This window comes from Salvelinus alpinus, chromosome 18 (assembly GCF_045679555.1).
Source record: "Salvelinus alpinus chromosome 18, SLU_Salpinus.1, whole genome shotgun sequence".
NCBI classification, from domain to species: Eukaryota; Metazoa; Chordata; class Actinopteri; order Salmoniformes; family Salmonidae; genus Salvelinus; species Salvelinus alpinus.
In genome coordinates, this window is record NC_092103.1 from 37,641,054 (window position 1) to 37,665,946 (window position 24,893).

The 24,893-nt window shown below is 44.0% G+C and overlaps 1 protein-coding gene across 4 annotated transcripts in view; it reads right to left on the reverse strand.

Moving 5' to 3' along the window:
• The window catches only part of LOC139544565 (ral guanine nucleotide dissociation stimulator-like), an 81,188-nt gene that overhangs the window by 43,194 nt on the left and 13,101 nt on the right, over positions 1-24,893 (reverse strand). The window contains exon 1 of one of the 4 annotated variants that reach the window (XM_071351845.1): positions 7,780-8,238. The exons of 1 other annotated variant lie outside the window; for it this stretch is intronic. In XM_071351845.1, the coding sequence (XP_071207946.1) occupies positions 7,780-7,971 (192 nt within the window). In that variant the 5' untranslated portion in view covers positions 7,972-8,238. Of the gene's footprint in view, positions 1-7,779; positions 8,239-24,893 lie in introns of those variants that run through there. 2 more of the 4 variants (XM_071351844.1, XM_071351843.1) reach the window with 2 other exon arrangements.

Sequence of the window (24,893 nt, forward strand, 5' to 3'; positions counted from 1 at the left end):
CAGGATGCTGGGGAAGCCTCTCTCAAACCCAGACTGGCTCAATATCCTACGATTACACAACCACTCACACACTATCAGATGGGAGAAGGCAGGTATTGGGTTTCCAGGAAAACACTGAATACAGACAGTCGAGGATCAATACATCTCCAGAGGTATCAAAGCTACAACTGGGCCTGAAGTTGAACACCATCTGCTTTTATGGCCTCAAGACAGGTGTGGAGAGTGAGTGTGCAGGTAGCTTAGTGGTTAAGAGCAATGGGCCAGTAACCAAAAGGTTGTTGGTTCAAATCCTCGAGCCAACTAGGTGAAAAATCTGTCAATGTGCCCTTGAGCAAGGCACTTATCCAGAGCGACTAACGGGAGCAGTTAAGAGCATCTGCTAAAATGCTAAAATGTATCTTCAGAATGTCTTGAGCTAAACCCAATGACAAAGTGGTGTAAGACAAATTGGGTATGAGAGGACTGTCTTTTAAAATCGAAGAGGGGACCTGACATAGAAGTTAGCTAATCACAACGAGAGTATTAGGACTGTGGTAGGAAGGGAGGGCCTTCACTTTCACTGCAGGTCACAGAGAGGATTTATATGTCTAGTGAAAAGGCAGAATAGGGTCTATAAAGTGAGTGTTGGGAGACATTCAATTTGACAGAAATGCCATAATGTAACATTCTCTGCTTTTTAGAGGACCAAAGAAAACATAAAACAGGCATGCGTCAAACAAACCATTCTTTGAAAATGTCTGCTCTATTTTACAGAAATGAGATAAACGGCCTGAAATTCTTGCCTCAAACTCAGTCAATTTGCAGACGAAAACAAAATATAATACTAACATGAAAAAGCCACCCAGAAGAAGCTGGCTCTCTCGATGGTTCTTGATGGCCAAAGAGGAGCTTGTGTGTTTGGTTTAAAGTGGTGTGTGTATGCGGCGAGTGCCCTGGAGTGAGAAGACTGATTAGCCTTAATCAACTAACAGGATTAAGACTTGGAGGGATTAGATGAAGGCACAGTACCGCCACTCTCCAGGCTCGTGACCAGCATTGGCGATACACGCATGCAGATTCACAAAATGCCAAGCTGAAAATGTGCCACTCCGTGCCTTTAAAAAATATATATTTTTACCTTTGTTTAACTTGGCAAGTCAGTTAAGAACAAATTCTTATTTACAATGACGGCCTAGGAACAGTGGGTTAACTGCCTCACGGGCAGAACAACAGATGTATACCTTGTCAGCTCGGGGATTGATCCCCGCCTTGATCAACGGGAATCATGAGACAAACACCATGCTTGTTCAATAGCCTCGTGTCATACTCTGCATTTAGAGGAAGATATAGAGTAGATTTATATATTGTCAGTTTAGTATTTCAGAAACAGGGACTCAGCCAAGGCTAAAATCATTTCATTTCTTCAAAACATAATGTAGACCTATTGACTACTGATGGTTATCGAGACAGAGGGCTAAAGGCTTCTGCATGATTCAGTGTACTCGCATACTCCCTTAAAAGACTTTCGCCTGAAAAACAAGAAAAAGCTGCAAAAGTGCTGTTTGTCCATCTTGAGACGCCGTAGCCAGTATACACTTCCTCAAAATAGTCAGAATTAATCTAAGATAAGAAATCTGTCAATAATTTTAAAAAAATTGCAGAGGAGATCTTAGTTGCGTAATTTTACATCTAACTAAGATGTTTGGTGCAGTATTTCTCAAGTGAAAAAATCTGAATGAAAACGAGTCGTCTATCGCTGAATAAAAACAAACCCTTCACTGAAGAATCCCTAGTGTTGACCAATGACCGACTTGGGCTTGCCTCGAGAAATGTTTGTAGCAGAGGTCACAGTCGAAAAAACCCTTGCCAAAGACCAAAACATCACAAAATGTCGTCATAATATATGCATTACCTGTTTCAGATGGGAAACATGCAGACACCTTAACAGACCTCTGCTATGTGTGACACAGTTTAGTGTTTTTTTCTGTTTACGAAATAATGGTATACAGTAAGCACCTGAGAGACATGGATGTTGTTGTATGTATAGTGCTGGATGTGTGTTAATATTTCCCTTTCCATGAACTACTAAAATGTACTTGACAGGCCAAGGCAAACCATTTCCATACACTATGGTCTAGGACTATATCTCTTGCAGACTGAGAAGTACTGAAAAGTAGGTTGAACACATAAATTGCTCAAATAGAGTGACTGGCTGGTCACTTCTTTTTCCTTCTCGATTTGGTCTATTTATGTTTATTGGAGGGAAAGTTGGCCATCGAAAGAATGTGTCAGCCGGCTGAGACCGCGGCCTACGTCCCACTGTGTCTACGGGGGAAAATGCTGGATGAATTTTTTTTTTTACTGTGAAGATCTCTATGGTCTGTAATATTATCATTATAGTATAATGGAAACTACAATCAAATCTAATCTGCTTAAGCAATGTGTATTCAGTATCTTTGTTTACAACTACCCGCAGGGCACACACACCTGTCTTATTCTTGAACAGTTCTGAAATGCGTGTGAGAGGAGTCCATATGGAATCTAGAGTAGCCTATTCAAAACCATTCTGTTAGTTTATTGGAAAACAACTGTTTGTTCCTCGGCATACACATCAAGGACAAACTGAAATGGTCCACCCACACAGACAGTGTGGTGAAGAAGGCACAACAACAACAGTGCCTCTTCAACCTCAGGAGGTTGAAGAAATTTAGCTTGTCACCCAAAACCCTCCCAAACTTATACAGATGCACAACTGAGAGCATCCTGTCGGGCTGTATCACCGCCTGGTACAGCAACTGCACCGCCCACAATCGCAAGGCTCTCCAGAGGGTGGTGCGGTCTGTACAACGCATCACCGGGGGCAAACTACCTGCCCTCCAGGACACCTACAACACCCGATGTCACAGGAAGGCCAAAAAGATCATTAAGGACAACAACCACCCGAGTTCACCCCGCTACCATCCAGAAGGCGACGTACAGGTGCATCAAAGCTGGGACCGAGAGACGGCTTCTATCTCAAGGCTATCAGACTGTTAAACAGCCATCACTAACACAGAGGCTGATGCCTACATACAGACTCAAAATCATTGGCCACTTTAATAAATGGATCACTAGTCACTTTAATAATGTTTACATATCTTACATTACTCATTTACTGTATTTTATACCATCTATTGCATCTTGCATATGCCGCTCGGTCATCGCTCATCCATATATTTATATGTACATATTCTTATTCCATCCCTTTAGATTTGTGTGTATTAGGTAGTTGTTGTGGAATTGTTAGATATTACTGCACTGTTGGAACTAGAAGCACAAGCATTTCGCTATACTCGCATTAACATCTGCTAATCATGTGTATGTGACCAATAAAATGTCATTTAATTTTTACTGCACACTACTGCATATCTACAGATGTAGGATCCTAATTTGATCTTTTGTTGCTGAGAATTTTCCTGGGCCACAGGAAACGCACATGAGCTTTATGATTTACATAAATTCACAGAAAACCTGCACTAACACACGGTTATGTATTCCACTTTTTATGTAGCCTCATTTCGACCTGCTAACAGCCTAACCACCGATCAAGCAACATTATAGACTAAACGTTCAAATCCGAATGCTGCAGAATTATTTTGCTGCAATAATACAGGTCCAGGTAAGATCCTACATTTTTTTTTTATTTTTTTTATTTAACCTTTATTTAACCAGGTAGGCAAATTGAGAACACGTTCTCATTTACAATTGCGACCTGGCCAAGATAAAGCAAAGCAGTTCGACACATACAACAACACATAGTTACACATGGAGTAAAACAAACATATAGTCAATAATACAGTGAAAAAAAATAAGTCTATATACAATGTGAGCAAGTGAGGTGAGATAAGGGAGGTGAAGGCAAACAAATATATGTATAAATAAATAAAAATATAAAAGGCCATGGAGGCGAAGTGAGTACAACACAGCAAGTAAAATAAAAACTAAAAAAACACTGGAATGGTTGGTTTGCAGTGGAAGAAAGTGCAAAGTAGAGACAGAAATAATGGGGTGCAAAGGAGCAAAATAAATAAATTAATAAATACAGTAGGTAAAGAGGTAGTTGTTTGGGCTAAATTGTAGATGGGTTATGTACAGGTGCAGTAATCTATGAGCTGCTCTGACAGCTGGTGCTTAAAGCTAGTGAGGGAGATAGGTGTTTCCAGTTTCAGAGATTCATCTCTACTACTGACTAAATACTGTATTCAAGGTTCAATTGAATTCCCTATCGTTCAGGTAATATTCAGTCCTAACTACTACACCTCCATTCCTAATGCGCAGACGACTTCAAGCAGAGCGTAATCAGTGTGGTCGCTTTCTAGTCTCCTCTTTGACCAAGTTTTGCTGGTGATTTAGGGCCATAAGATATGGCTACAGAGTGTGTCAGTGAACACGATACACCCGTTTCCTTCTGCCAGCACACTATAACTAAGAGCCTGGCAAGAAATTTGCCAGTTGCTCTCGCTCAAGCTTCCTCTGATTTTGTACAGTACAGTATGGGTGGAGGAAGTATAGTTGTTGCTCAATGAAACAGCAGATGTGAAATTCAGCTGAGGCCATTATTTTCCCAAAGGACAAGCAGCAGTGGAGTTATTCAGTTGGCCAACTCTCCCCGACCCCTCTCCAGAACTACACGAGGGGGAAGACTTGAACAAAGAAAATTATTCTAACAAAGATTTCGAAGATCCATGGATGGACGACACGCTTCACAGTCACACACTACTCACAAAAGGTCTTTACTGTACAGGAACGTTTCAGTCATTTAAGAGGCATTATTTCCCCCACAGACACTTACAGTTAAAAGATATTTCAGTATGAGACTACTTCAATACATGTTGCTTCTCCCAAACCCATCCATTTTTTTCTCTGGTTATTTTAGTTAATTGGTTATAATAGGGGAAGAGTGTGGAGTTGAAGGATGTCAACCCCGTACACTGGGATTGGACACCAGTGGGTTGGAGGCAGTCTGACCTGTCTGAGCTTCAGAAAACCCCTGATCTTATTGCCGCCTTGGAGCCAGGAGAGAGAACTAGAAAGCTGTAGTGACTCACACACACAGCTGTCGGCAGAGTGCACACACAGCCACACCCCCCTGCCCACACACACACCCTCATTCAAGGGTTTTCTTTATTTCTACTGTTTATTACATTGTAAAATAATAGTGAAGACATCAAAACTATGAAATAACACATATGGAATGATGTTAAACAAATCAAAATATATTTTATATTCAAGATTCTTCAAAGTAGCCACCCTTTGCCTTGATGACAGCTTTGCACACTCTTGGCATTCTCTCAACCAACTTCACCTGGAATGCTTTTACAACAGTCTTGATGGAGTTAGAGCCTGAGTAATATATGCTGAGTACTTGTTGGCTGCTTTTCCATCACTCTGCGGTCCAACTCATCCCAAACCATCTCAGTTGGGTTGCGGTCAGGTGATTGTGGAGGCCAGGTCATCTGGTGCAGCACTCTGTCACTCTCCTTATTGGTCAAATAGCCCTTACACAGCCTGGAGGTGTGTTGGGTCATTGCCCTGTTGAAAAACAAATGATAGCGCAAACCAGATGGGATGGCAAATCGCTGCAGAATGCTGTGGTAGCCATGCTGGTTAAGTGTGCCTAGAATTCTAAATAAATCACAGACAGTCTCACCAGCAAAACACCCCCACACCCACACCTCCTCCTCCATGCTTCACGGTGGGAACTACACATGCTGAGATCATCTGTTCACCTACTCTGCGTCTCACAAAGACACAGCGGTTGGAACCAAAAATCTCAAATTTGGACTCATCAGACCAAAGGACAGATTTCCACCGGTCTAATGTTCATTGCTCGTGTTTCTTGGCCCAAGCAAGTCTCTTCTTATTATTGGTGTCCTTTAGTAGTGGTTTCTTTGCAGCAATTTGACCATGAAGGCCTGATTCACACAGTCTCCTCTGAACGGTTGATGTCTGTTACTTGAACTCTGTGAAGCATTTATTGTTTTTTTTATTTATTTCTGAGTCTGGTAACTCGAATGAATTTAGAGGGAACTTTGGGACTTCCTTTCCTGTGGCGGTCCTCATGAGAGCCAGTTTCATCATAGAGCTTGATGGTTTTTGCGACTGCACTTGAAGAAACGTTCAAAGTTCTTGAAATTCTCCGGATGGACTGACCTTCATGTCTTAAAGTAATGATGGAATGTCGTTTCTCTTTACTTATTTGAGCTTTTCTTGCCATAATATGGACTTGGTATTTTACCAAATAGGGCTATCTTCCGTATACCACCCCTACCTTGTGACAGCACAACTGATTGGCTCAAACGCATTAAGGAAAGAAATTCCACAAATTACCTTTTAACAAGACTACCTCATGAAGCTTGTTGAGAGAATGCCATGGTGTGCAAAGATGTCATCAAGGCAAAGGGTGGCTACCTGGAAGAATCTCAAATATATATAAAAAAAATATATATATATATATTTGTTTAACACTTTTCTGGTTACTACATGATTCCATATGTGGTTATTTCATAGTTTTGATGTCTTCACTATTATTCTACAATGCAGAAAATAGTAAAAATAAAGAAAAACCCTGGAATGAGTAGGTGTGTCCAAACTTTGGACTTTTACTTTTACCCCCTTTTCTCACCAATTTCGTGATATCCCATTGGTAGTTAGTCTTGTCCCAATGCTGAAACTCCCGTACGGACACAGGAGAGGCGAAGGTCGAGATCCATGCGTCCTCCAAAACACGACCCTGCCAAACCGGTTGTGTCCCATTTCTAAAATCAGTCCCTGATTCGAGGGGGAAAATGAAAAAATGCAGTGGAACTGGCTTCGAAGTCCAGAGTTGAGTTTGAGGGACATAGCCTATTACTGACATCACCAGCGAGGCAGTGTGTTATTTGGAAAGTAGAACACATACTGCTTGGACAGCATTCAACACTGTGACGTTTTGAAATCCAATTGAATCGATTATTGTGGCTGGTTCACTGGCTTCGTTTTAAAAGCTGTCTCGTACCATTTGGAGGGAAAACAACTAGTGACTGGTGTTGTGTCTGTTCCATACAACAATAGTGTTTTTAAAACATTCAAATCAAATTGATGATGGCTCCAACTCATATCACCTTGTCCTCTAAAGGGGTTTGATGGGTGATTATTTATGACTGTTATTCATTTCATTTAATAAGCAGCATAAACTTGTTGAGCAATTTCTTTTGTAAAATTATAACAGTGACTATAACGATTTTCTTGTTCAGTGTCTATGCATTGTGGACCAATATATTGTTAACTAATTACTTGTACTAAAAACTAAATCAGGGTACTTATGTTGTTTGAAGGGCTCACTTGCTAAACAGACACGTGTCTCAATGTTCAATCCCTGTATAAGTAAAAGATAAATACAAAATAAAATAAAAACAGGCTATATTATGAAATTATGAACAGTTACATGTTTGTTCTTCATCAATAAAACATATATATTTCACAACATGTGTTTAACTTTTCTGGAAAGAAACGGGCTACTCAAACTATGTTGACGCATTTCAAAAGGATTACAACTATAGCCTACTAATGTTGATGCGCACTTAAACGTATTGGACTTCAATAACTGTGTCATTGACACTAAGGCAGAAGTAAACAACAAAACACAACAGAACACAGATCGTATCCTCTCAAACCCCTAGGCTATTATCCTTCATCAATCATCTGTGGTAGCTTGGTTAACAAACGCATTGAAAACCGCACACAAGGCTACAGTGCGCAGTAAATAAGTTATTTCGTTACCTCCAACTGCGGAAGGTCAGGGTCCAGTTGGGTGAAGCTATGCAAGACAACAGGGCTCGCATCCCCGGCGACCTCTAGTTTCACCCCGTCCCAGATGTTGCGTATCCTCCAGGTGCTGGCATCGAACATCACATCAGGGGAACCCAGCTTGATACTGCGTCCCTCGCACTGAGCTCCCGTTAGATAAACCATTGGTGTCGTCCGTCGGTATCGCTACAACAGCAACAATGTCATATGAAGCCAACACCGTGGTAGTCTTCCCCCATGTCTTGCGGGTAAAAACGGCGTCCCGTTCTTTCTCTCACAAAAGCCTTTGACAAACCGAACACCCAGGAGTATGTAGGCTACTACTGACTGCTCTCTGTGTTTGTTGTATATATGTCTCCTCTGCTCCGGGAAGCGGGGACAGAGGTTGGCTGGGTTAGCTTGGAAAGAATGGGCCAGCTCGTTTTGCATGGCCCGGTGCCCGGGGTGAGTGGAGATTTAACTTAAGGACCAATGGAATGATCTAAAAAATAAAAAAAATCCGCTAACCGGGTCACCGGGACATGCCAAACGAACTGGCCCATTCAGCCGGGTCCATAGCTCCTCCCCCGACGCAGGAACGCCTGCCCCCTCGTGAGAAGGTGATGTCATTTTCGCAGCAACGTGATGTGGGCAGAAAGTCGTTCTGTAGGACATAGGTCGTAAACTGTACAGCTCTTAAAACGATTCACACCCTTATGTTATCCATCCTATGCTGTATTCTTGCACTTCAAAAATATAGGTTTGAAATGTACACGGAAATGTACACAGAAATGTAAACGGTGAAAAATGTCTCAATGACATTTTAACTCGCAAATAGCACTTGCTTTTTTTGTATTTCTATTTAACCTTTATCTAACCCGGACGACGCTGGGACAATTGTGCACCACCCTATGGGACTCCCGATCACGGCCGGTTGTGACACAGCCTGGGAACGAACCAGGGTCTGTAGTGAAGCCTCTAGCACTGCAATGCAGTACCTTAGACCGCTGCGCCACTCGGGAGTCCAAATCATTTCTATGATCTGTATCCATACCATGAGAGCAATATTAGGCTATTTTACCCTTTTCTGTTTTTAATATAGGCCTAGCTATAGCTATCCTGTAGCTATCCTGTAGCTATCCTGTATGTATGTGTTGCCTAACCTTCTGTTCATTATCATTTGTATTACATCTATTAAGCCTACCTACATTATAACCTGCCTCCTTACTGTCATCCATGATAGAAACACTGACATATATTCTATTACATTAAAGCATTGATGCATATTTCATATTTTTTCATTCTCCTTCCTCCAGTCTTTGTTTCTTAGTTAGTTAGTTAGTTAGTTAGTTAGTTAGTTAATTAGTACTTGTATTCTATTATTTTACGATGATAAGCACTTTGTCACCTGTATTGGAAAGCGCTATTCATATAAAGTTATTGTTATTAAAGGCAATGTTTGAAAAACCATATGTCTTTCACAGTTTAAAGATTAACCTGTGAATGTGAAATACTTGAAGGAGACAGAAACTAACTCATTTGTTTTGTTGAGTACAGAACAGGGCAGTCTGAGCTGCCCCCACACATATCCTCAGCAACCTTTTGGTTGCTCCACTTTCTACATCTGTTTTGCGTTATGTGTGGGCTGAGCCGCCCGAGTCACTGCCAGTAAACGCAGGCTGAAAACAAAGTCAGGGAGGCTGAGGAATGCGAAGAGGGAGAATGGAGAGCAGAGAGGGGTGGGGGTTTAGGGTTTGGGGCTGACTAGGGACAATGTTGGGGTGCTGCTGTTTTCAGTGAAAAACTAAGGTCATTAGTGGGTTTCGAAGTGAGTATAAGATTTAACTGAGATGTGGTTGTTTCACCTAGCTATCTTAAGCTGACTGGATAACTAAAATATAAATGTAAGTGTATCTTTGCAGAAATGTGAATGTGTTATTGTAATAAAACATGTAATAGTATGTATATATTTTGTGTTTGAGCGTGTGTGTGAGTGAGTGCTCGCGTGTGTGTGTAGGGATGTAATGCTAACCCTATTAACGCTGCACCAGCGGTCATGGGTCAAATTCCATGTGACTGTTGAGTCACGGGAACCACTACAAAACTGCTCTCTGTAAATGAATGGCGCTGATAGGCGTTAATAGCCAAACTTGCTAACAGCCCTCAAGTCACAAATGGCCTAGTACTCAATCAATCATTCAATCAAATTTATTTAAAATCAAACACTTTATGATTAAATTGGAATAATCTGAACGATGATAATAAATTATTGATGATGGAAGTTAGAGGTCCTGTTCCGAAATGGACCCGGGGATTTCCCACCCGGACCTGATATGCAAAAATACATTTTTAAAACATTCCATGGTCTCCGTGGATCTTATTTCAAACTCAAAGCCAAACACAACAGCAGCTATCTGAGACGCATATTTGATGCGAGGCTAATAATTAGCTGGTTGATAAACTGAATCAGGTTAGTAACATCTGAGGTTGAAGTGAAAACATTCAAAAGGGTAGCTCCCCAGGAACCGGGTATCACCTGTTGCGTAGTGAGAGCCAGTTCCTCAAACAGCTGGTTGAAAAAAAACTGGACGAGCTCCATTTGAGACTGAAGAACTGTAATAACTAATGTACCTGAAGAACTGTAATATCTTATGTTCCTCTGAGTTGTGGTTGAACAAGGACATGGATAATATAATGTACATCTCTGGTTTTTCTAATCATCGGCAGGACAGAATGGCAACTTCAGGTAAGCTTTGTTAACAATAGCTGGTCCGTGACCTCTAATATTAAGGAATTCTCGAGGTTGTGCTTCCCTGAGTTAGAATAAGCTGTAGACCATATTTTTTACCAAGAGAGTTTTCATCTATATTTTTCGTAGTTGTCTATTTATCCCCATAAACCAATGCTGGCACTAAGACTGACCTCAACGAGCTGTATAGTGCCATAATCAAACAAGAAGATGCTCATCCATAGGCGGCGCTCCTAGTTGCCAGTGATTTTATTATGCAGGGAAACTTAAATCCGTTTTACCTAATTTCTTCCAGCATGTCACCTGTGCAACTAGAGGCAAAAAAACTCTAGATCACCTCCACACACAGAAATGCAGTGACGTCTACTCCCGCTCCTCCCCTCCGGCATTCGACCGGTATACTACCGGTATACTAACCACTGGTACTGGCATCCATCATTACGCACACCTGGCACCAATCATTACATGCACCTGCACTTCATCATGAGGCACACCTGGACTCCATTACCTCACTTATTACCCTATATGTGGCACTCCCTTAGGTTCTTTCCCCAGTCAGTATTGTTTCTGTGTCTATGTTAAGACACCACTATGATGTTGTCTCGTTCCATGTTTGTTGGTTTATTAAACATACCACCTGCTTCTCGACTCTCAGTGTCTTTGTTACAGAATACTGACTCAAACAATGGAAGCAGCAGGAAAACAGAATATCTCCCAGACAGTCGACGAGCAGGGATACCTTCTTCATCAACACCCCGACCAGCTGGCACAACTGGAGACAGCTATGGAAGAGGTTCTTCGCAGTGTGCAACATCTCGAGCATACCCGGGAGGTGTTGCCGTCAACTAGCAGAGGATACTCTACAACCAGTCGACCCAGCACAACAGCCCATTCAGCAACAAGCTCAGGTCAGTGATGCCCGTTTATCCCTCCTGGATAAATATGAAGGCACCCCATCTAAATGCTGTGGCTTCCTACTTCAGTGCTCCCTTTACTTTGCGCACCAGGTGGGAGCCCCCACCACCGAGAGGTCCAAGGTTGCCACGGTTATTTCTCTGCTGACGGGGCAGACATTGGAATGTGCCACTGCTGTCATGGAGAGAGGAGAGGAGGACCTAGATTCATGGCTCTGTTCAAATGTATCTTCGATCAGCCCCCGGAGGGCAGGGGGACCTGAAGGCTGCCGAGTACCCACTCACCTTCCGGACAGTAGCAGCATTCAGCGGATGGAATAAGCCGGCACTTCGTACGCTCTTACTGAGCTCCCCTCTGTCGGTTTCACTGCCATTTTGGTGGTTGTGGATAGATTTTCCAAATCCTGTCGTTTTATCCCTCTCTCTGGTCTCCCTATTGCTCTCCAGGTCACTGAGGTACTATTCCAGCAGGTCTTCCGGCATTATGGCCTTCCGGAGGACATCGTCTCCGACTGTGGCCCCCAATTCACATCACGGGTATGGAGAACCTTTATGGAGAAGCTCAGGGTCACAGTCAGCCTCACTTCCGGGCAGGTGGAGAGGATGAACCAGAGGCTGGGGAGGTTCCTGAGGAGTCACTGTCAGGACCGGCAGGGAGTGTGGGCCTGATTCCTTCCATGGGCGGAGTACGCCCAGAATTCGCTACGTCACTCCTCCACTGGTCTGACCCCTTCCAGTGTGTTCTGGGTTTTCAGCCAGCCCTGGCTCCATGGACCCCAGACCAGACCGAAGCTCCTGTGGTTGATGAGTGGTTCAGGCGCGCAGAAGAAGTTTGGAGCGATGCTCAGGTGAGACTCCAGTGCGCCGTCCACCGTCAGAAGGAGCAGGCAGACCGCCACCGCAGTGCGACACCTGTGTTCCATTCTGGGGATCGTGTCTGGCTCTCTACCAGGAACCTCCCACTCCGCCTGCCCTGCAAGAAGCTGATCCCCCAGTTTGTGGGGCCTTTCAAGGTTCTCCGGAGGATCAACGAGGTGACGTACAGGTTACAGCTTCCCAGTGACTACCGTATCTCACCTTCTTTTTATGTCTGACCGCATAGGCCGGACCCCCCTTGATGTCCCGGAGGGGTGTCATGGGGTACAACATCAAGTAGAGGGAGCACTCCATTACCTCCCCTATATCTGGCACTCCCTTAGGTTCTTGTCCCAGACAATATTGCGTCTGTGTCTATGTTAAGACGTCACTACGATGTTGTCTCATTCCATGTTTGTTGGTTTATTAAACGTACCACCTGCTTCTCGACTCTCAGCGTCTTCGTTACAAATGCATACAAAGCTCTCCATTGCCCTCTATTTTGCAAATCTGACCTTAACTCTATCCTCCTGATTCCTGCTTACAAGCAAAAACTCAAACAGGAAGTACCGGTGAAGCGCCCAATATGGAAGTGACTACCATATCTCACCTTCTTTTCATGTCTCCCTTCTCAGGCCAGTGGTTCCTGGTCCCCTAGCTGATGCTGTCCACAACGACACCCCTCCACCCCCCTTGGACATCAAGGGGGGTCCAGCCTATGCCGTCAGATCCCTACTGGACTCCCAATGTTGTGGGGGTTGGCTCCAGTATCTGGTGGACTGGGAGGGGTATGGCCCAGAGGCGCGGTGTTGAGTTCCAGTGGAGGACATTCTGGATCCCAACATCATCGTTGATTTTAACCTTTGCCGCTGTGGCTAGAGCCGTGCGTCGGGGGTGGTACTGTCACGTCTACTCCCGCTCCTCCCCTCCGGCGTTCAACGTCACCGGTATACTAACCACCGGTCCTGGCATCCATCATTACGCACACATGCACTTCATCATGAGGCACACCTGGACTCCATTACCCTCTATCTCGCACTCCCTTAGGTTTTTTCCCCCAGTCAGTATTGTTTCTGTATCTATGTTAAGACGCCACTACGATGTTGTCTCGTTCCATGTTCGTTGGTTTATTAAACGTACCACCTGCTTCTCGACTCTCAGCGTCTTTGTTACAAATGCATACAAACCATCACCCTCCATTTTGCAAATCTGACCATATGAAATGTATTTATAAAACCATATCCTCCTGATTCCTGCTTACAAGCAAAAAGTCAAACAGGAAGTACCGGTAACGTGCCCAATATAGAAGTGGTCTGATGAAGCGGATGCTAAGCTACAGGACTGTTTCGCTAGCACAGACTGGAATATGTTCCAGGATTCATCCAATGGCATTGAGGTGTTTACCACATCAGTCACTGGCTTCATTAATAAGTGCATCGACGACGTCGTCCCCACACGTACATATCCCAACCAGAAGCCATGGATTACTGGCAACATCCGAGCTAAAGGCTAGAGCTACCGCTTTCAAGTAGCAGGACACTAATAAATCCGGCTACGACCTCTGACGAGCCATTAAACAGCCAACGTGTCAATGAAGGACTAAGATCAAATCCTAGCATGTCGACTCTGACGCTTGTCGGATGGGGAAATGCTTGCAAACTATCACGGATTACAAAGGAAAACCCACCTGCGAGCTGCCCAGTGACATACGTCCCATGTGGCTTAGTTGGTAGAGCATGGCGCTTGCAATGCTAGGGCTGTGGGTTCAATTCCCACGGGGGCCCATACAAAACATGTATGCACTCACGATTGTAAGTCACTCAGGATAAGAGCGTCTGCTAAATGACAAATGTAAATGACGCGAGCCTACCAGATGCACTAAATACCTTCTCTCGCTTCGAGGGAGCAACACTGAACCATGCATGAGAGCACTAGCTGTTCTTGACGACTATGTGATCGCGCTCTGTAGCCTATGTGGGTAAGACCTTTAAACAGGTAAACATTCGCCCACGGATTACCAGGACAAATACTCAGAGCATGCGCTAACCAGCTGGCAAGTGTCTTCACTGCCATTTTTAACCTCTCTCTGACCCAGTCTGTAATACCTACATGTTTCAAGCAGACCACCATAGTCCCTGTGCCCAAGAACGCAAAGGTAACCAGTCTAAATTACTATCGCCCCGTAGCACTCATGTCTGTAGCTTTGAAAGGCTGGTCATTACACACATCAACACTATCATCCCAGACACCCTAAACCCACTCCAATTCACATACTGCCCCAATAAATGTACAGTATTATGCAATCGCTATTGCACTCCACACTGCCCTCTCCCACCAGGACAAGAGGAACACCTATGTGAGAATGCTGTTCATCGGCTACAGCTCAGCATTCAACACCATTGTGCCATCCAAACTCATCACTAAGCTAAGGACCCTGGGACTGAACACTTCCTGGACTTCCTGACGGGCTGCCCCCAGGTGGTGAAGGTAGGCTACAACACATCCGCCATGCTCACCCTCAACACGGGGGCCCCTCAAGGGTGCATGCTTAGTCCCCTCCTGTACTCCCTGTTCACTCACGACTGCATGGCCTCGCACAATTCCAACACCATCATTAAGTTTATTTACGACATGACGTGGTAGGCCTGATCACCGACAATGGTCAGACAGCCTATAGGGAGGAGGTCAGAGACCTGGCAGTGTGGTGCAAGGACAACCTCTCCTTCAACGTCAGCCAGACAAAGGAGCGGATTGTCGACTACAGGAAACGGACGGGTCACCACGCCCACATTCACATCGACGGGGCTGTAGTGGAGCGGGTCGAGAGCTTCAAGTTCCTCGGTGTCCACATCACTAAGGATCTATCATGGTCCACCAACACAGTCGTGAAGAGGGCATGACAACACCTCTTCCCCCTCAGGAGGCTGAAAAGATTTGTCATGGGCCCTCAAATCCTCAAATATTTCTACAGCTGCACCATTGAGAGTATCTTGACTGGCTGCATCACTGCTTGGTATGGCAACTGCTTGGCATCAGACCGCAATGCGTTACAGAGGGTAGTGCGTACGGCCAGTACTTTGCTGGAGCCGAGCTCCTTGCCATCCAGGACCTCTATACCAGGCACGTCAAAGGAAGGCCCTACAAATTGTCAAAGACTCCAGCTACCCAAGTCATAAACTGTTCTCTCTGCAACCGCATGGTAAGCAGTACCGATGCACTAAGTCTGGAACCAACAGGACCCTGAACAGCTTCTACCTCCAAGCCATAAGGATGCTAAATATGTAGTTAGTTAAATAGTTAACCAAAACAAACTGTTTTTTGACTCATCACATACGCTGCTGCTACTGTTTATTATCTATCCTGTTGCCTAGTCACTCTATTCCTAGTTATACAATGGCAAGAAAAAGTATATGAACCATTTAGAATTATCTGGATTTCTTCATAAATTGGTCATAAAATTAGATCTGATCTTCATCTAACTAACAACAATAGACAAACATACTGTGCTCAAACTAATAAAACACAAATTATTGTATTTTTCTTGTCTATATTGAATACATCATTTAAACATTCACAGTGTAGGTTGGAAAAAGTATGTGAACTAATGACCTCCAAAATCTAATTGGAGTCAGGAGTCAGCTAACCTGGAGTATAATCCTTGAGACGAGATTGGAGATGTTGGTTAGAGCTGCCCTGCCCTATAAAAAACACTCACAAAATTTGAGTTTGCTTTTCACAAGAAGCATTGCCAGATGTGCAATGCCTTGATCAAAAGAGATCTCAGAAGACCCAAAATTAAGAATTGTTGACTTGCATAAAGCTAGAAAAGGTTACAAAAGTATCTCTTAAAGCCTTGATGTTCACCAGTCCACGGTAAGACAAATTGTCTATAAATGGAGAAAGTTCAGCACTGTTGGTACTCTCCCTAGGAGTGGCCATCCTGCAAAGATGACTGCAAGAGCACAGCGCAGAATGCTCAATGAGGTTAAGAAGAATCTTAGTGTCAGCTAAAGACTTACAGAAATCTCTGGAACATGCTAACATCTCTGTTGACGAGTCTATGATACGTAAAACACTAAACAAGAATGGTGTTCATGGGTGGACACCACGGAAGAAGCCACTGCTGTCCAAAAAAAACATTGCTGCATGTCTGAAGTTCGCAAAGAGCATCTGGATGTTCCACAGCGCTACTTGCAAAATATTCTGTGGACAGATGAAACTAAAGTTGATTTGTTTGGAAGGAACACACAACACTATGTGTGGAGAAAAAAAGTCACAGCACACCAAAATCAAAACCTCATCCCAACTGTAAAGTATGGTGAATGGATTATCATGGGTTGGAGCTGCTTTGCTGCCTCAGGTTATGGAAAGTTTGCTATCATCGAAGGAAAAATGTATTCCCAAGTTTATCAAGACATTTTGCAGGAGAATGTAAGGCTATCTGTCTGCCAATTGAAGCTCAACAGAAGTTGGGTGATGCAACAGGACAACGACCCAAAACAGAACAGAAGAAAATACGCCTTCTGGAGTGGCCCAGTCAGAGTCCTGACCTCAACCCGATTGAGATGCTGTGGCATGACCTCGAGCGGTTCACACCAGACATCCCAAGAATATTGCTGAACTGAAACTGTTTTGTAAAGAGAAATGGTCCAAAATTCATCCTGACTGTTGTCCAGGTCTGATCCTCAACTACAGAAATCATTTGGTTGAGGTTATTGCTGCCAAAGTAGGGTCAACCAGTTATTAAAACCAAGGGTTCACATACTTTTCCCACCCTGCACTGTGAATGTTTACACACTGTGTTCAATAAAAGACACGAAAACGTAGAATTGTTTGTGTGTTATTAGTTTAAGCAGACTGTGTCTATTGTTGTCTATAAATTGTATGTCCAATTTATGCAGAGGTACAGGTAATTCCAAACGGTTCACATACTTTTTCTTGCCACTACATGTACATATCTACCTCCATTACCTCATACCCCTGCACATCGACACTGTACTGGTACACCGTGTATATAGCCAAGTTATTGTTACTCAATGTGTATTTATTATTACTTTTATTATTACGTGTTATTAGTTTTCTATTATTTCTCTATTTTATTTTTCTCTGTAATTCACTGTTAGTCGACACCTATTTTTTACGAAGCATGTGACAAATAAAATGTGATTTGTTCACTAACTAGACTCTTCCCATCCATCCCTTAGTGGGCCTTGTGTCAAACAAGACTGGTCAAATTAAAACAACATGCACTCCGATTGGCTAGCCCTTTTACCACATATGCAGCGTTCCACTCAAACACAACAGGAATTCCTGGGCAAAAATAAAATAAAAAGGGAAAACATGCAAAAACAAGGGAAAACATGCAAAGGGAAGATAAACCCAGATGCAGGCCACAGAGTCTACTACTAACCAAAGAAGACATGGTTGTCATTTACTGGGTGGGAAAGAGATGGGACCCCAAGGTCGTTCACACACTGTTAGCAAACAGTCCCTGTAGCACAACAACGGGGGGTGATATAGTAGTCATGATTATGGTGTAACACTGGTGTGGTACTCAGTCCTGGCTCCTGTCGTTATGTAACTCCAATGACAGGGCATAGAGGCTCTTCCCTGTTGCTTTGTGGAGGCTTACTATGGGCTATAATTAGATGCTTTGTCAGTATCCACGGTAACCTGCAGGTGAGGTTCAGAAAATAATTATAGGACGCCATTTTATTAGTTGGCCTGGCTTTTTTGTGATCCCAGAATATTAAATTTTTATTGTAGCGGAAATAGCTTGTGTGCTACTGCAGTGCATTTGTTCTGTAGTTTTTATGATTCTCAAGCACTTTATATAATGGTGTGGGAGCTATCAACCCCTGTCATCACCAATGGGTAAAGCACTGCAGAGATTTCCTCTTATTTTTTGCTCATCAAACATGTTTTTCTGTCTAGATGAGAGAAATTAATTTGAAAATAGCATGCTTACACAGAATAAGCCAATTCCTGGACTAAAAGATATTCTTCATTTTCATCCGGGAAACCGTCCCAAAGAGTACAGGCACATTTGTATACATATAACCCTTTTTGGTTCTAGGTAGGACCCGTTGGGGTTCCACGTAGAGCCATCTGTGGAAAGAGTTCTACATGGAACCCAAAAGGGTTCTACTTGGAAGACAAAACGGTTCTACCTGCAACCATAAAGGGTTATTCAAAGGGTTCTCCTATGAGGACAGCCAAAGAAACCGTTTGGGTTCTAGATAGCACCTTTTCTTTCTAAGAGTGTAATGGAGGAGATGGAAATGGAAGAGCATTTCTCCCAGTGTCACCTCACCTCGTCTTTATAATTACTACACTGGTAAATATATTAGAAACCAGGCATAGTTCACCAGCTCTGAAATGCAAAGCATCCAGGATGCACTGGAATAAATCCTTCCCATACCCACTATTGTAGGTGACCGAACCACCCATGCGCTCTCTCACTCTCACCCTCTCTCACTCTCTCTCACTCTCTCTCACACTCTCTCACACTCTCTCACACTCTCTCCCTCTCTCCCTCTCTCTCTCACGCTCTCTCTCTCACTCTCACTCACACAGCAGAGGTCATCAATATCTTTCACATCTTAAAAATGAGATACTGTGGATATTCAGTGTCATAAAAATAGTATGACAAGTTCAACACTTTTAAAGACGCTCACAAAGTAATGCTTGGGGATAAAACATGTAACTCTCTTTTTCTCTCTCTCTTATTCTCTCTCCCCCAACCTACTGTACAGCAGAGCAGAGGTCATCATTACAGATGTGGTCGACATCCCCTCCTCCACCCCTCCCTTCTCCCCCTCTCCTTCTCCCCCTCTCCTTCTCCTCCTCCCCCTCCCTTCTCCCCCTCCCCTTCTCCCCCTCTCCTTCTCCTTCTCCCCCTCTCCTTCTCCCCCTCTCCTTCTCCCCCTCCTGGTTGAGAAGTGTAAATAAGTTGTCATTAGAAAGGTGGAGCAGAGAAGATACTGGAGATTACAGAGACTACAGAGTAATGCCACTGGAGCTGATAAGAACTCCAAGGGGGCTGACAACGATACAGACTCCCAATTTCCACCTCTTATCTCTGGGACACCACATCCAGGAACAGAGCCTGGCTGGTACTATAGCCGGGCCGGGTGGGCTTGTGGATTGGGAAATGAAGAGGAGTTTTGGCAAAAGCCTGGTTGTCTGAGGAAATAAAAGTAACCACTGGAAAATTACCCTAGTAAGATGGGAAATGATCTGGTGATTTACCAAACGTATGTCAAAATAGAAATACCAGTCCCAAAATGCTTACTTTGTCAACGCTCAAGTTTTCAAGATATGTAACTTTCAAAATACAGAAATAACAATGGCATGAAACCATTAAAGTGGCACTCCAGTCTCCTTTTCACCTCATTTAACAACTGATTTACTTAACAAAAGGCACATCTCAATAGGTGGTCCAAGCATGTCATGACATGGCACGATCCATAGACTTCTAATGTGATGGGTCCACTTACAGGGCAAGGAGAAACAAATTCAGTCAAAGCTGGTTGGCTGGTGTCCGTGGAAAGATGGGAAATTATCCTAATTTTGCTACTTAGTGTTGTCACTCACTAATAGCGCCTTCTCTTTCTAGAACTACCTTACATCAATCACACATGACCCCTGACCTGTGCCATAAAAACAAACACACATCACACAAACCAGCACACACAGAACAAGTTGACCGCAAAGGATTCACATGCACAGAAGTTACCAAACACGCAGACACCTCTGAACCTACTTCAAACGTTCCGAAAATAACTTGTCATCGTGACACGTTTTACACAGTAAAATGGACACTTTCGGTTGCAGATCATTATATCAAAGTGACACTAGATCATGTTTTGTATTGTGTTGCTTGCTTGCTTGCTACAATGCTACTCAATCCTGATTCTATGAGCATCCATGAAAGGCTGTTGCCCTGTGCCATGTTAATAATAGCATCAGTGCACACATAAATACAGTTGAAGTCGGAAGTTTACATACACCTCAGCCAAATACATTTAAACTCTGTATTTCACAATTCCTGACATTTAATCCTAGTAAAAATTCCCTGTTTTAGGTCAGTTATGATCACCACTATATTTTATGAATGTGAAATGTCAGAATAATAGTAGAGAGAATGATTTACTTCAGGTTTTATTTCTTTCATCACATTCCCTGTGGGTCAGAACTTTACATACACTCAATTAGTATTTGGTAGCATTGCCTTTAAATTGTTTGACCTGGGTCAAACGTTTCAGGTAGCCTTCCACAAGTTTCCTACAATAAGTTGGGTGAATTTTGGCTCATTCCTCCTGACAGAGCTGGTGTAACTGAGTCAGGTTTGTCGGCCTCCTTTCTCACACAAGCTTTTTCAGTTCTGCCCACAAATTTTCTATGGGTTGAGGTCAGGGCTTTGTGATGGCCACTCCAATACCTTGACTTTGTTGTCCTTAAGCCATTTTGCTACAACTTTGGAAGTATGCTTGGGGTCATTGTCCATTTGGAAGACCCATTTGCGACCAAGCTTTATCTTCCTGACTGATGTCTTGATATGTTGCTTCAATATATCCACATAATTTTCCTACCTCATGATGCCATCTATTTTGTGAAGTGCACCAGTCCCTCCTGCAGCAAAGTACCCCCACAACATGATGCTGCAACCCCCGTGCTTCACGGTTGGGATAGTGTTCTTCGGCTTACAAGCCTCCCCCTTTTTCCTCCAAACATAACAAAGGTCATTATGGCCAAACAGTTCTATTTCTGTTTCAACAGACCAGAGGACATTTCTCCAAAAAGTACGATCTATGTCCCAATGTGCAGTTGCAAACCGTAGTCTGGCTTTTTTATGGCGGTTTTGAAGCAGTGGCTTCTTCCTTGCTGAGCGGCCTTTCATGTCGATATAGGACTCGTTTTAGTATGATAATTTTGTACATGTTTCCTCCAGCATCTTCACAAGGTCCTTTGCTGTTGTTCTGGGATTGATTTGCACTTTTCGCACCAAAGTACGTTCATCTCTAGGAGACAGAACACGTCTCCTTCCTGAGCGGTATGACGGCTGCGTGGTCCCATGGTGTTTCTACTCGCTACTATTGTTTGTACAGATGAACGTGGTACCTTCAGGCATTTGGAAATTGCTCCCAAATATGAACCAGACTTGTGGAGGTCTCCAATGTTTTCCCTGATGTCTTCGCTGATTTCTTTTGATTTTCCCATAATGTCAAGCAAAGAGGCACTGAGTTTGAAGGTAGGCCTTGAAATACATCCACAGGTACACCTCCAATTGACTCAAATTATGTCAATTAGCCTATCAGAAGCTTCTAAAGCCATGATATAATTTTCTGGAATTTTCTAAGCTGTTTAAAAGCACAGTCAGCTTAGTCTATGTAAACTTCTGACCCACTGGAATTGTGATACAGTGAATTACAAGTGAAATAATCTGTCTGTAAACAATTGTTGGAACAATTACTTGTGTCATGCACACAGTAGATGTCCTAACCAACTTTCCAAAACTAGTTTGTTAACAAGAAATTTGTAGAGTGGTTGAAAAATGAGTTTTAATGACTCCAACCTAAGTGTATGTAAACTTCCGACTTCAACTGTACAGCTACATTCTTTCTCCTGGCCAATAAGAATAAAGTACTTAACTTAGGACCTGCCTGAGTGTGCACCCTGATCTGTTCCCATGGCAAAACCATGCTGACCAAAGCCTAAAAGAGCGACCTGACCTGATAGGCTGTCTCCTCCCCACATCCTACCCACCAACCGGTGTTAACTTACAGATTCTACCACATAACAGGAAACTGACCTAGGATCAGAGAAATAGTACATTAGTAAAAAATCCTCACGCCACTGTCCAGATAACGTGCACACTATAGAGTGCATATCAGTTTGCATATGCGTTCAATTCAAAGGTGAACTGTAGCATATTACACAAGCATATTGTAAGCAGTCACAACAGATTCCCACTACCACTGTCCTAGCTCTCAGTCTCCACACCAGACATCTGCAGTCAGTGATCTCCTCTCAATCTCCACACCAGACACCTGCAGTCAGTGATCTCCTCTCAGTCTCCACACCAGACACCTGCAGTCAGTGATCCCCTCAGTCTCCACACCAGACACCTGCAGTCAGTGATCACCTCAGTCTCCACACCAGACACCTGCAGTCAGTGATCCCCTCAGTCTCCACACCAGACACCTGCAGTCAGTGATCCCCTCAGTCTCCACACCAGACACCTGCAGTCAGTGATCACCTCAGTCTCCACACCAGACACCTGCAGTCAGTGATCCCCTCAGTCTCCACACCAGACACCTGCAGTCAGTGATCCCCTCAGTCTCCACACCAGACACCTGCAGTCAGTGATCCCCTCAGTCTCCACACCAGACACCTGCAGTCAGTGATCCTCTCAGTCTCCACACCAGACACCTACCAGGTGGTCCAGTATGAAAGGAACATCCAGCATACACATCATCATGGGCTGGACCAGGGCTCGGTGGAGGCTGAAGGGGGACTTGGACCCCATGCTGCCCCAGAGACAGAGTCTTGGCTTGGGCTTGGGTGGCAGGGCGCCCCTGGCTGGGGCTGTGGTCCTCCAGCTCTCAGACCCTACTAGAGGGCTGAAGCTGAAGCAAAGGGATCTCTCCTTATGAGTCTTCTGCTGCACTTTCCTTTATCTATTTTTCTCACTTGTTGTTTTCCAAAATGAACGAAGGGGAAAAAGTGTCATAAGTAGACGCCTCTTCTTTCTACTCAGACTTTCTCTTTCCTGTCTCTCTCTCCTTGTCTCTTTCTCCTTCCCTTCTCTCTCTCTCCTTGTCTCCTTCTCCATCTATCTCTTCTTGTCTTTTTCTCGTTCTCCTTCTTTCTCCTTGTCTCTTTCTCCTTCCCGTCTCTCTCTCCTTGTCTCCTCTGTCTCTCTCTCCTTGTCTCTTTCTCTATCCCGTCTCTCTCTCTCCTGGTCTCCTTCTCTCTCTCTATCCTTGTCTCCTCCTCCTCCGTCACTCTCTCCTTCTCTTTTCCTTGGTCTTAAAGTCGCTGTAAGATCCTTATGACATGCTGCTACACGTTAGAGCACACCTGTCCACTACTTTGAGACACTCACACATTGTAAACCTTAAAGGAGTGCTGGGGTGTAGGAGGCGAATCAGCGAGCAGGTACTCACCACTCCCTCGCTCTCCTCTCTGAACAGCTGCTGATAGAAGGCTATGGAGTGTTACTGGAGAGAGAGAGAGCAAGAGAGCGAGAGAGAGAGAGAGAGCGAGAGAGAGAGCGAGAGAGAGCGTGCGTGCGTGCGTGTGTGTATGAGCCAGGGGCAAGAGAGAGAGAGAGGACTATTAATGATTGAGTACCAGAGAGGGAAGAAAACAAGCTTCTACGTGCTTTCTTTTCCAAGGGACCTCTGTTGCCAAGGTCAGTAGTGATGCTTTGTGTGTGTGTGTGATCATCTAACATAAACATCTACAACACAACGGACAAATCATGTATGTGTGTAGGTGTGTGTGTGTGCCTACAGTGCTGAGGGCCATGGCTGACCAGTTTAAGAGCACTGCATTGGGAAATGTATGCATGAGCGTGGAATATACAGTCAGCAGTCTCTTTCCACTGCACATAGCACAAAAAGAGCACTCTAACACGGCTGTTTTTCCTGTTCTATGCGTCTCTCTCATGTGTAAGGTTACCTGATGGCATGCCTGAACCATAAAACACCACATCAGCCACTGAATTCGGAAGTCACTGTTAAAGTATAATTACACAGGACAAGGTGCCTAGAAAATTCACCCCTAAGTACATGGAGACACACTTCACCTGCTCTTAAACATTTTCTGTAAGTTTGTGATGAATGTTAATTCTACACAAAAGCATAACTGGGACACAACAACAGTCCGGGGTAGAACGAAATATGGGGGGATCATCCGAGGTAGAACGAAATATGGGGGGATCATCCGAGGTAGAACGAAATATGGGGGGATCATCCGAGGTAGAACGAAATATGGGGGGATCATCCGAGGTAGAACGAAATATGGGGGGATCATCCGAGGTAGAACGAAATATGGGGGGATCATCCGAGGTAGAACGAAATATGGGGGGATCATCCGAGGTAGAACGAAATATAGGGGGATCATCCGAGGTAGAACGAAATATGGGGGGATCATCCGAGGTAGAACGAAATATGGGGGGATCATCCGAGGTAGAACGAAATATGGGGGGATCATCCGAGGTAGAACGAAATATGGGGGTTGATCTGGGATCTGCATCCAGGACGTCCAGTGCGGAATATGTACGGGATGGGAACTCGCTCCACAGTGCTATTCCAGCTATGACTCACAGATTGACCGGAACGTGATACATGACTGTAATATAGGAGGCTTACTCCATCTAAACCCTTTGCTCGTTTGAAAATGTGCCTCTGCCAGACACTTCTAATGATTATCAGTGTGATATCCCGCCTCAGGGGAAATGTGGACATTAAGATGAATGCGGTATCACACAGAGACCAGACGCGCTTTCTTATTATATAACAAATGTCAAATTCCCTCGCTGGATGATAGCTATCAAATTTGACGCAAAGCCGGTTGTCAGG